Genomic DNA, 12,969 nt, shown 5'->3' with positions numbered 1-12,969 from the left:
ATGGTCATAGAGTTGTGTCATTATTTCTTAAGGACTCAATAACTATCTTTTCCTTACAGATCAAACAGGCATCATCCATACTGGAGGTCCATGCTGCTATAGCCAGTGCAGCCTCAAATCTGGCGCTATTGGGATCCCTGACGGTTATCAGAACGATGACAGACAGGGATGAGGTTGTGGAGTCTGCGCTAAAGTTCTATTTGGACAACCGACTACATGTCCCTCTCCAACAGTAAGTGTTTATCATTTTAGCCCAATATGTAGATTCATTTAATATGAAAAGTGTCTGCTTAATGCACTGCATAAACCAGGTCAAGCAGGTAGGCAGGGTGTTACGCCCCATTCTAGGGGCCTAGGACGCAACATGAAAAACCCCCACCTTCCCCAACTCCCAAGTAGCCACGAGCACACACGTTATTCAGTTTAACCGAAAACAGGATTTTTTCACACAATATTATCAACGTAAGTAAGGTAGGCTTCAGAGTGGGGCCAGTCCAAAATAACAAACCAAACTTCCCTATCTGAAACAAAATGGACAATCAACAATCAACTCAGCTCCCTTTCTAATAATAACAAGAGAAAACAATACACACCGATATAGCAGCCCAACCCTACTATTTCACAGAGAAACTTCTAAACTGAAATACAGGACTTAGTAAACATGTGGCTTGTTGGAGGAGGATGGAAGTGTTGGCTGCCACGGTGGCCATCTTGACTCCTTTTATTCCTGTTGGGGTTTCCTGCCTCGGCCAATCACCGTCCCCGGCCGAAATGAGTGGCCCAATCCCCACCCAGGAATGGCACACTCCTATTTACATAGGAGATCGACAAGAAACACAAAGCCACACACACAAACGCAACAGAATGCAAAAACTACGGCCACAGTCTTAACAGTGTTATACAGGAGATCACTTACCAGATCGCTCCCCTACTGCTGACATTAATTTTTCCTTTGTTACTTTGAGTAAGGTAGGTTTTCATGGGATTTGTTAAAACAATGCCAAATGTAATTATTCCACGACCCTAATCTTTTAAAATAATGTTTTAAACCTAAAAAGGCACTGTTTTCCTATTCAAGTAGTAATGTCACTAATACAATCTTTTGGAATTTCTTTCAAAGATTGCGGCAAGGTTTGGAGTGCTTGGGGGTGCTGCAGGCGGCAGTAGGGAGCACTGCTTTTAGAAGGCTGTTTTCAGGTGGACCCCCTGCCCCACTGACAGCAGAGCAGGTGATGCATATGTTTGCAGTCAACTACTCGGTTCGAGGGAGCTCACGCAGGTCAGAGGAGGAGCGGGCAGTTGGCTACTGGAGGGACTGGCTCATCGATGTTGAAGGTATGCATACTTTGGTAACTTGAAATGAAAAATGGGAATTGATGAAATAGGGCATGGCAACCAACTGTGCCTGAGGACGTTTAAGTTTCATCAAACGTTGCGCCCACTGCAACGAACACCGGAGCCAATATGGTACGCGCTCTATCCACTACGCCCGATAGATTGCCTTCTTAACTGAGTTGTTCATAGGGAGCCTAGCGGTGTACAGACTTCTGTCTTTCTTTTATCCCGTCAGACATTTTGGTCCACAATAAAAAATGTAGGTCACAGAAATCCCAACATTTGCCTTGAGTAATTATATTGACTGAAGTCTTATCTTTTACATTGCAGCTGGAGATGCTGTTTTGGTGGTGGAGGACACGGAGAACAGAGTGACGCTGAACCAGCTCCTCATGTTCGTCACTGGGGCAGACAGAGTTCCTCCCCTGGGATTCCCAGGAGAGCCAACTATAAACTTTTTGCACACTGTCACGGTCTTCCCGGAAGCAAACACCTGTGCTATGATTCTAAAGTTGCCGCTACACAACACATTTGAATCCTTCTCTGATTCGATGATATCAGGAATCATCCAGTCCCCCTGTTTTGGTTATGCCTAATTTTTTGCTGCTATTTAAACTTTTTTTTTGCATGTTTTGCATCTTTAAATATGTTGTTATGCATGTTCTGCATCTTTAAATAAACAATGTTCCAGTTCCACGTTTTTATGCTTTGCCAGACCCTTATTGGATGACTACAATCAAAGCTTTTGTTTGGCCGTCTGCCAAAATAATACATGTTGGCTTACAACTAGTGACTACAATTAAGTCTTCTATCTGCCCGATAATGTTTTTCTTCTTTCTTGCCTTCTCAAATTCAACATTTGTATGGTTGATGCTTAAAATTTACTTTGAAACACAGATAAATGCGGTTGTTAATTCACAAATGTTTTCTGTTTCATCAAAGAAATTCCATTGTGATCATTTACATTGTTACATTGATTTATATATTAACTACAACTTTTGAAAAAGGGTAAGTGAATAATATAGCCTAGGGGGTATAGGCCTGGGGGGTATTCCACGAACGGACGTTTAACAAACAGAGTTAACGCTGAACTCTAGGTTGAGTGAGCCTGTGCCAACTAAACCAGAGCTGTCGGTTCCACGGCACCGGTTATGCATTAGTTCAATCAACACAGGGTTGGTTAACACAGGGTTGTGCGCGTCCACGCCAAACCTATAAAGAAGTGATTTATGGATCATGGAAACCCTGATCGAAATGGGGAAACGGGCCGCTTGAAAGTGAAAATGTCATGTTGTCCTGGGAACCGGATTTTCAGTTCTAAACAACCGAACGAGAGATGGCGTTGAGATGTGCGAGAGATGTGTCGTTTCTTTCAAAATGAAAATAAATCAATATCAAGAGGTGAAAATCACTACCAATCGAAACATGTCGAGGCGTTAATGTATTCACTGCACGCTACTGTGGAGAAGGCTATTTAAATATATTAAAGATTTGCGTGAGAATCCATCTCTCCAGCAAAAAGTCATCCGGATATAGCCGTGGTCTTATAAATCTCTCCCGGTGGATTGCACGAATAATTGGCGAGATCTGTTTTAAAACAGTTTGTCTTTTTAACACATAAAAACGAACGTTTTTTATAAAAATGTCATCAACTTATTCATCAACAAGTCATTAGATATATTAATACCAGAAAATAATGAAGAAAAAAATTATATATATATGGGAATCGAACCCCAGTCCCAACGGCGGCGGCGTGCATATCCTCTCCACACGGCGGCGGCGTAGCAGCTCCACACGTTCATTTCACACGTTGTTATCCTTCTCCAGGGAATCCTGGCACTATCCACTCGCCATAAGTCGTGCCTCTCACCTAATTTAGGTTTCCTGTTTGAGACAGCTATATTGTATTTACATATCTTTCTTTTTTCCCTTCCTCTCCCTCTCCCCTCCCTCTCCCTCGCCCACCCTCCTCTCTCTCCCTCTCCCTCTTTCCCTCTGTCTCTCCTTCCTCTGCATATCTCTATCTCCTTCCTCTCCCCCTCTCTCTCTCCTCCCTCTCCCTCTCACCCCCTCCTCTCTCTCTACCTCTCTCTCTCTTTCTCTCTCTGTCCCTCTGTGTCTCTCTCCCAGGAGTCTCCTCAGGACAGTGCCATAACGAGAGACATCAACAGGACGTTCCCGGCCCACGACTACTTCAAAGACACCGGTGGAGACGGACAGGACTCTCTCTACAAGATCTGCAAGGTTGGGGCATGAGCCGTTGTACAACATCTGGTTCATTTAGGAGACGACATGGGATGGAGTTGACGGTTTGAGTGGTTTTATCTGGACATTTTAAAACGATGGTTAACTGTTCATTTACTATTATAAACCAATAGTTAGCCTCTGATTTCATATTTTAAAACAATTATTGGCCTCTTTTACGACTGTAAAACAATAGTAAGCAGGTCATTTACTATTATCTACCGAAAGTTAGCAGGTCATTTATTAGTGTAAAACATTTGTTAACAGATCATTGATTACTGTAAATAAATAGTAAGCAGGTCATTTACTATTATAAAACAATAGTTACCAGGCCATTTATTAGTATAAAACAATAGTTACCAGGCCATTTATTAGTATAAAACAATAGTTACAAGGCCATTTATTAGTATAAAACAATAGTTAGCAGGTGATTTATTAGTATAAAACAGAAGTTAGCAGGCCATTTATTACAATAGTCAGTGTGATAAAACAATGGTAAACAACAACCAATCTGCATGTGAAATGAAGACGCGTGTTTCCCAGAATGTAGCAGCAGTGGGGGGGGAATGGGTCACCTTGGTGACAGTTGGGCTCATGACAAAGTGTGGCAGCGCGCTGAGCGCCGCTAGCCGCTGCTAGCCGCTAGCCGCTGCGTTCATCAATTAACTGAATAACTCTCCTGTTTCGAGACACGGTTCATCAGGTTCAGCTCACACTCACTGCCTGCTGCCATGCTAGGTAATCGCTACTACCACACACGCACACACACGCACACACACACACACACACACACACACACACACACACACACACACACACAAATATGAACTTCATATACATAAACACAAACAAATATGAACTGATACACACATACACTTCGGTGTGTACATTGAATGAACTTATCCAATCCCTTAATTGATTATGTTGTGTGCAATTTTCTGTCATTAACTTTAAAATGTGTAGAATGAGTTGTAATGAGACATTACATCAGCTCATGCACATTATGCTTCATGATTTTAATACGCAAGACGTTTTATTATCCACACAGATCCTTTCAACACACGCACACCTCAACACCCACACAAACACACACACACACACCCTTTTTAACACACGCACACACACTTTCAACACGCACTTTCCAACACTCACACACACTCTCCAACACACACTTGTCAGCAGGTAATCCCTTGGGGAAGTTGGGTGACGTGGCGCTCCAAATTGTGTTTAATTTCCATCTCATTCATAATGGAGCTCAAGTGAGCCGGGCTATTAATCTGGGGCCAGACAGCCACCTCCTCAGGTGCTTTCTGCGGCGCAGCGCGGTGCCCCCTGTTGGTGTGTGTGGGGATTGATCCTCCAATCGCTGCTTCACTCCCCGCTGTGATCGTCTCACCAATCAAACGCTTAATGAATCATCTGAATTATGAGGGCAGACGAGCGCTGTGTGTGAACAGGGGTGTTTCACCTTCTTTCTCTTCACGTGTGTTTCATATCGCTCGAGGCAGCGTCTATAGGCGCATAATTGTCTAACAGCGAACACAAACATTGCCAGCAGTAATAAACAGTAGAAAAGTATGTGAAGGTTTCAAATCAACAGCGTGTAGACTGGCCACTAGGGAAACACGCTTATTCAAATATTTTTCTTCGGTAGCAAAACAACAAAACGGGGAACAACGTGTAACCACCCCTTTCAGTTTTTGGTTTCTGGCTCAGTCTCTATGGCGTCTCCCTCCGGGGTATTATGTATGACCTATGAACTATGTTTGATCCCAGCCCTTACCCTTTTCCTCATGGCTCTCACCCAGGTATGTCCAACACAGTCCATTACGCCTGTTTCAGCAGTGTGACCACTACAGTACAGTGTGACGACTACAGCACAGTGTGACCACTAAGGATGGGTATTCCTGGCCGACAAGAGACACACCCCTCTCACGTGGCCACTTCACGCATCCACGGGAAAATGCAAACAATAAAAGATCGATAATGGGATTTTATTCATCAATATCGAAGCATTCAAATTAAGATCGATTTTATTCAGAAAATCATTTTCAATATTATATGAACCCAGCCCTTGTGTCCACTGCAGCCCAGTGTGTCCACTACAGCTGTTAACAAAGAGGAATCTTTTAAAGTCCTTTTCTTTCAGTTTGTTTTGCTTTGATTTGTGTATAGCTTTGTCTGTAGTCAATTGTCATTGTTTTATTCGCCGACAAAGCCATGTGATAACAAGGACGTAATCGTGAAATTATCGATTTTATCGAAAACTATACTCCACATTGTTGTCCAGATTTCATTTGAATGAATTCATTGTCAAAATGAGATGTTCACTTTATGTCCGTCTCTCTACTTCAGGCCTACTCTGTCTATGACGAGGAGATCGGATACTGCCAGGGACAGTCATTCCTGGCTGCTGTGTTGCTGCTTCATGTGAGTACGCACGCACGTACTAACGCACGCACGCACACACACACAGATACACACACCCACACGCGAGCACACCCACACAACCTCCTGCTGCCTCATCAGTCAACAACACACGTTCAACACACCACACTGCGCAACACATTCCCTAAGGGCAAGGACAAACACTGCTGGGCCAGTGAGCATAAAAACATATTCCACCTTATATGACTTCTACTCAGCCACATACTTAAATGCACAAGTAGTGGAAAACTCGCAGTTAGTTCACCTCAAGTTTAACTATCAACACACTCCCCGCTGCTTGTAAAGTGGGCATTGATTTATGTCGAGTGTAGACGGCAGCGACCTCGGTTGCTAACATTCGCCCTCATGTTTTCCTTCAGTGATGAATTGTAGTCCATTGAAATATTGTGCTACATATGAGGTGACATTTAACTTTAAATATTAGTTTGGTTTTCATCCGACTTTAAGCAGACACTAGTGAGGAGCTAACCTTGCTCCGTTGCTATTGAAAAACCCACAACGTATGAACACTTACCTGCAGCAACCTGAGGAAACTGAAACTATGGTTACTGCTCCACGCTGCCACCTAGTGGAGGAATAGCGATCTTATCCATGTTATATATTTGTAGTATGCATACATTACCCCGCTTTCTCTTGGTAGATCTTAACTGTGAATGCTATTCTGTGACCCTTTCCTTGCCTGGGTGCTGCTTGAATAAAAGTTTTATATGAATACATTTGTTTCTTTCTTACTTCTTTACAGCCTTCCTTACTAAGCTAGCTATCTGTCTATTCTTTGTCCATTTGTCCACAAATAAAGGCGTCTTATTTTGAACCAGCAGGGATGACCTAAAGAATATTTCTAAATTATTTGTTTTGTGTGTGTGTGTGTCTTTGTGTGTGCGTGCGTGCGTGCGGGCGTGCGTGTGTACATCTGTCTGTCCATGTTGTAGATGCCAGAGGAGCAGGCCTTCAGTGTTCTGGTGAAGATCATGTTTGACTACGGCCTCCGGGACCTCTTCAAACAGAACTTTGAAGATCTCCACTGCAAATTCTTCCAGCTGGAGAGACTAATGCAGGTGTGTGTGTGTGTGTGTGTGTGTGTGTGTGTGTGTGTGTGTGTGTGTGTGTGTGTGTGTGTGTGTGTGTGTGTGTGTGTGTGTGTGTGTGTGTGTGTGTGTGTGGAGGTGCGCATGTGCACAGTGCTCTGCGACACCGGTCATGTTTTTCAAGTGAGTCCGATTTTAATGGTGTTGAATGACCCCTCCCAAATAGCTTGTGATCATCAGTCGCTCCATTTACCCTATGAACTCCTTGATGCTGTTTTTTAGCAAACCCTCCTTTTCTACATTACCATCGCCTTCTTCGTTCTTCCGTCTCAATCCCATTTTATACCTCGGCTCTCGCCTCTGTCCTCCTCCTGTCTGTCTCTGTCCTCCCCCTGTCTCTCTGTCCATTCTCTTATCTCTCTCTCTCTCTCTCTCTCTCCTTCTCTCTCTCTCTCTCTCTCTCTCTCTCTCTCTCTCTCTCTCTCTCTCAATCCTGTATGACCTTGATGTCTCTCGCCCGTGGTAGGAGTACCTTCCGGACCTGTACAGCCACTTCCTGAACGTGGGTCTGGAGGCCCACATGTACGCCTCCCAGTGGTTCCTCACCCTCTTCACGGCCAAGTTCCCGCTCTACATGGTCTTCCACATCATCGACCTGCTGCTCTGTGAGGTGGGCCCCTTCCAAAACATCCCTCACCCAGAGCTGCTGCGTTCTGCATGAATGTTATTCCTGATGTTACTGTCAGCCCCACTAGGAGGCATTCTTCTCCATCTGCTGGAGCAGCGATGTGAGCAATGCATTCTGGGTACCCCATGAATGATTTATTATGCTGTGGGATGGATCTGGATCTGGATAACTTCAGATTACACTTATAAAACTTCACTGAGATGCGTTGAAGACTGGTATTGTTTCCAGAGGTGTCTCAAATGTATCTCCAGAGGGTCTGAATCCTACCTGGCCCTCATCTCTCTGGGAAGCCCTCGTGTTGGGACATTGTTTCCTCGATCAACGTGCAGTTGACCTCACACAACACTTAAACATGGTTGTTGTACAGACTATATTCAAGTAGCACAAACACTCTTGGCCTGTCTCCATCTGAGATTATATCCAACAGGCTGACTGGCCTCATGACCGGCCTCAAGCGTGACAGACGTACAGTTGCAGATAAAGACTTCTAAACTATCCATGTGTCCTTGGTGAAAGTAGTCGACGTGACCACCTTAGGGCGCGATCGATCTTATGAGTGACACGTGCATTCTGAAATGCAATGCAATGCAGAAGTGCATCCCACACTGTTTGCTGTATGAGACCCTGCTGGACCCACTGCTCCCTGATCAGAAACACATCTGACCACCTCTCCATGGTTCCCCTGAGGGAGAATTTAACTGTGTTTCCCTCTCTCTGTGACCACAGGGCATCAGCGTGATCTTTAACGTGGCCCTGGCACTGCTCAAGGTGAGACGGCTCCGTGCAACGCACACGCACACACTCACAGACATACCCGCTCATGCACAAGCACGCAAGCGCACGCAGACACACACACACACACACACACACACACACACACACACACACACACACACACACACACACACACACACACACACACACACACACACACACACACACACACACACGCAAGCGCGCACACATCAACACACACACACAAGCACACACACCTGAATCCACACATAAACACAAACACACACATAAGTCATACACACAGTAACACAGTCGTTGCCATGACTATGATTTTCAAAGAGCATCCTTGGAACACACAGAGGTCCCCCACACAAATGTGTAACCTGAAGGCACCAGGGTGGGTTTGTTTTACCGGAGATGCACATCATTACCAAGACACACTAATTAACAGGCAGGGGACATCGCATAGGGAGGAGATGGCAGGGTGGCCACGAGGGTTATACATGCCATCAGATTTGGTGACACGCTGTGTTTCTTATAATGGGGTGTCTTTAAACGCCAGCTAGCTGTTACGCGCTACATCAGGCCAATTCACATTGGATGTATGAAGTCTATGGGCCTAGTTTTTAATAATTATACATATAATTATATTTTTTGTGTGTCACTCAGACATCTCAGGACATCTTGATCTCAACAGACTTGCTTCACGTTGGATAATGTAGGCGGTCCATGGCCCTATTCCGATTGTGTTGTGGTAATGTGCCCCTCAGACATCTAAGGATGACCTGATCTCCACGGACTTTGAAGGGGCCCTCAAGTTCTTCCGGGTCCCTGTGCCCAAGCGGTACCGCTCCGAGGAGAACGCCAAGAAGCTGATGGAACTGGCCTGTGGCATGAAGGTAGGCTGTTCTTTGCCTCTTCTTCTTATACCCAACCTCTCCCACTTGAAACGGATTTTAAGCAGTGAGAGGGAAATACGTTCTCCATGAGTATATTTTCCTTTAAGATATTTACATACCCTCTCCCACTGGGAAAAAATCTTGCTCTTTAACTTTGCCTGCAAGTAAAAGATCTGTCGTTCCCAAAGTGGCCAGTAGGGGGCAATGTGTAGCCATAAGGGGAGCCTTAGTAAATCAAGTAAAACAAACCACACACCTGTGTTGTAACCCGCTTTCCAAAGAGTGGCCTAGTTTAGATGGGCTTACATTGAAGGTACCGCTGGGAAAGTTATCTGTTGGAACAAACTCCTGACAGGGAAGGTTGAAGGGTGACCTTGCTGTCTTAATGAAGACAACGTGGTGCACCTTCTGCAGCTCTCTCTCTCTCTCTCTCTCTCTCTCTCTCTCTCTCTCTCTCTCTCTCTCTCTCTCTCTCTCTCTCTCTCTCTCTCTCTCTCTCTCTCTCTCTCTCTGGGGCAGGGACCTAGGGATGCAATGACGAACCAATAGGAACAACCTTTCAAAAGAAAAATGTCTGAACTTGTGAAAAATGGAAAACTCTCCAAACTTCCAGACCCCTCTACTTTAAGTAGAACCTCGTTCAATACGATTGAATGTCGGATGGATACAAAGGTACTTAAACGTTATAGTCTATGCCATTTGACAATATTTCACATGTTTCACAAAGTTAATCATAGTATTACACAATATTTAAATATTCAAAAAATCTAATCAAATCGAAATGGTTAATCAAAAAAGATTAACCATTGTGTTTCAATGATTCACAAACCATTAAAAAAAAAGCGACAATGATTTAACTAAAAAATGTAGCGTTCCTGAAAACGCAACAGAAAAAGCTACCTACATAATGCAGGTCCCACGTGTCACAATGAGTCAGCCAGACGTTAGACAGATGGACGTCTCTTTTCATATCAGTTAAAATAATAATATATAACATTGCCTGAATGAATGCACTTCCAGACCTCAGTTACATACACGGTCATACCCTCGATGCATTTAGTCGACAAGATTGAGGTATCTGCATACGCTATGTTAGTTTCCTGAAAACATCACTTCATCGGGGGGCATTCTGTGGAAGCATTCATATGCGTGGTATGGACTTGAGCCGCTCCCCTCGGTGAGTGTAATCTAAGATCATCACACGGCTCCTCTCCAGCCCCAGTGAGTCTGCAGCAGGGCTCGGTCTTAATTGCTCAGCGGCTCTGCGCCCCACGCCCGGCACACGGGGGGAATCGCGGTGTGAATTCAGCACTTTTCATGGGAAGTAGCAAACTGTCAAACGCTACACCCCGTTGTCTATAGCGCTGCAGAGTACAATATGGCTTCTTGCTTCTCTGTCCATGCGAGGGCTTTCTCTACGGCTGGTCCACTTGACAACTTCATCAATACGCTGTAAGTAACCAGAGATCAGAGTAACGTGTCAGTCATTGAAGACATTGTAAGCGGTTCTGACAAGAATCCCACTCTTGCTCTACCACAAAACGCAGGCTTCTGTTTACACCCGACCCTACGCCAGAGGTAGTGCTGCAATTTTTCAACAAAGTCAGCTGTGACTCTTGGGTGCCTGCGTGTAATCCCATGGGACCCCAGGCTCTGTTCCTGCATGCCTCCTCACTGAAAGAACCGCAGGTAGAAAGGATGAACTCTCTGGCTCCGTAGAGTCGGAACAAACAGAGGGAAATAACCACTTCGTGCCTCCCCGAGGTGCGGGTTTGTACCCTCGTCCCCAATGACGTGGAACCCTACTGTTCCACGGTAAAGGAAAACAAAACGACTAAAGCAGACTAAAAGGTGCCACACTACAGGGGAATGGTTTGGGTCTCCCTATCATTGCCATGCGTGTCCCAGTGAGCGACTCCGCTCTCGTTTGAAGTCTGCATAACACGGTAGATTTCGATTCGAGGCACCAAGGCACGGGTTCCTCACCGCCATCCCAACTTTCCTCGGGTCACTCTGGTGGTCAGCCAAAGCTCTGTATGCTTCTATATGAGCGGCCAACTTGACCCCCCCCCCCCCTCTCTGCGGGAGCGGGTCACCAAGGACCCTTCACCGTCGGGTTGGGGTGCAGTACGCTCCTATACAAGGCCCATACTGCACCCCAACCTGACGGCCCTTGTCAAGGCTCCCCCAAGGGCTGGGACACATCACTGTCCTGGAGCAACGGCCAGTGTCTCTGGCTCTAGTAGACCTATTGAGGTCTCATATGGGCCTTCCCTCCCTTACTGAGCCTCAGGGCAAGGTCTTAGCTGAGAAGGGTTTCTGTCTCCATTGGTTCTCCTTAATGGAGAGGACCAGCCCATTGGGCCTTCCCTCAACCCCACTCTGTTTCTGTCCACTTTGCACAGAGTCCAGTCATTGTGCCTTGCGATTTGTTACGATGGTGGTAAACATCTTACCCACCATTGTACCTTGCATTCAAGGTCTAATTGGCCATCTCTGTGTGTATGCAGCGAACCCATTGGTTGAATTTTATTTGTAAAACTCTCCTTGGACTAGTCCCTACTTACATATGTACATATCTCCTTAGAGACCAATTCCACTTCAGCTTGCGCTCGCTCCACATGCTCGTACTGAGCTGGGAGATAAAGCTTTTTAATATGCTGCCCCCTCTGCTGGGAACACCCTCCAGAAAGACTTAAAATTGTCAGAATTGATTCCGTTTGATGCCTTTGGCTCATTACTAAAGGACCTAGAATATGGAAGTATTGGAAATGAAATCCCAAAACGGTCTTTTAATTGTGTGAATATTGTGAGTTTTTTTGTTGTTGTATGAAAACTTGGTGTATTTGTTTGTTTTATGCTGCCCTCTTGGCCAGGTCTCTCTTGGAACAGAGATTTTAAATATCAATGAGACGCAAATAAAGGTTTAATAAAAAATATATATTCCAAAGCGCCATGGACAAGGTACCAGGTACCTTACCGATTGGAAGAAAAAAAGTTTTTAAATAAATGTACATATTTATACATCTTCTACAGTTGTATACCATTGAAGTCCAGGCATTATGCTACAAATCTCCTTATGAAACAAACTCATAACTTATTCAGAGGACTTCTTGGGGTCAGGCTCTGAGCAACTTTTAATGCGAGTGTCTACCTATTACATTTCCTATTCTTGTCCTCCTTTCAATGCTATGACCTTTAGACTCGTAAAAACTTGATTTATGCAAAGCGCCCTCAGCGATTTGAATAAATATCATGGGCACATCATAAGAGATGTTCACTATTAATATCCACTCCTCAGCATATGGTTGATCTCCATGTCTGCGCGCCGTTAATGTCTTTGTCCTTCTTCCTACCCTACACTATCTGCGTTGATTAACGAATAGTCCCGTGATTACGCAACAAGGTGTATTCTCCAGGTTGAAAGGGGATCCTGGCCTTCAAAACATAAAGAGAAAGCAACCGATTTGATGTACCCACTATATGTTGAGACCAAAACACGGCCAAAGGTGTGAGGGAAGGGCTGGCTGAGAATCAAAGAGCCTTTGTTCCTAGACGTGTTTGATCACGTGTTACGTCACTCACCCGTTTG

The 12,969-nt window shown here is 44.9% G+C and overlaps 2 protein-coding genes across 5 annotated transcripts in view; both read left to right on the top strand.

The window, feature by feature from the left end:
* Positions 1 to 12,969, top strand: part of rabgap1 (RAB GTPase activating protein 1) — a 73,934-nt gene that overhangs the window by 48,172 nt on the left and 12,793 nt on the right. For all 4 annotated transcript variants that reach the window (XM_030353266.1, XM_030353270.1, XM_030353267.1 and 1 more), the window contains 6 exons: positions 3,466 to 3,579; positions 5,935 to 6,009; positions 6,960 to 7,085; positions 7,582 to 7,725; positions 8,470 to 8,511; positions 9,249 to 9,377. In XM_030353266.1, coding sequence (XP_030209126.1) covers positions 3,466 to 3,579; positions 5,935 to 6,009; positions 6,960 to 7,085; positions 7,582 to 7,725; positions 8,470 to 8,511; positions 9,249 to 9,377 — 630 coding nt within the window. The remainder of the gene's footprint in view (positions 1 to 3,465; positions 3,580 to 5,934; positions 6,010 to 6,959; positions 7,086 to 7,581; positions 7,726 to 8,469; positions 8,512 to 9,248; positions 9,378 to 12,969) is intronic.
* LOC115541538 (G2/M phase-specific E3 ubiquitin-protein ligase-like) lies at positions 37 to 2,037 on the top strand. The gene is made up of 3 exons (XM_030353272.1): positions 37 to 232; positions 1,121 to 1,335; positions 1,666 to 2,037. The coding sequence occupies exons 1-3, from the start codon at positions 156 to 158 to the stop codon at positions 1,929 to 1,931; spliced, it is 558 nt and encodes a 185-aa protein (XP_030209132.1). The 5' UTR covers positions 37 to 155; the 3' UTR covers positions 1,932 to 2,037.

This window comes from Gadus morhua, chromosome 4 (genome assembly GCF_902167405.1).
Source record: "Gadus morhua chromosome 4, gadMor3.0, whole genome shotgun sequence".
NCBI classification, from domain to species: Eukaryota; Metazoa; Chordata; class Actinopteri; order Gadiformes; family Gadidae; genus Gadus; species Gadus morhua.
The sequence above is the reverse complement of the archived record's forward strand: the minus strand, read 5'-3'. Positions and strand labels throughout refer to the sequence as shown.

Excerpts from the sequence above, each read along its gene's own strand:
- LOC115541538 (XM_030353272.1), top strand. The coding sequence starts at position 156 with ATGACAGACAGGGATGAGGTTGTGGAGTCTGCGCTAAAGTTCTATTTG. Across the intron at positions 233-1,120 it reads CTACATGTCCCTCTCCAACA|ATTGCGGCAAGGTTTGGAGT; the intron begins GTAAGTGTTTAT and ends TTTCTTTCAAAG. Across the intron at positions 1,336-1,665 it reads CTGGCTCATCGATGTTGAAG|CTGGAGATGCTGTTTTGGTG; the intron begins GTATGCATACTT and ends TTTACATTGCAG.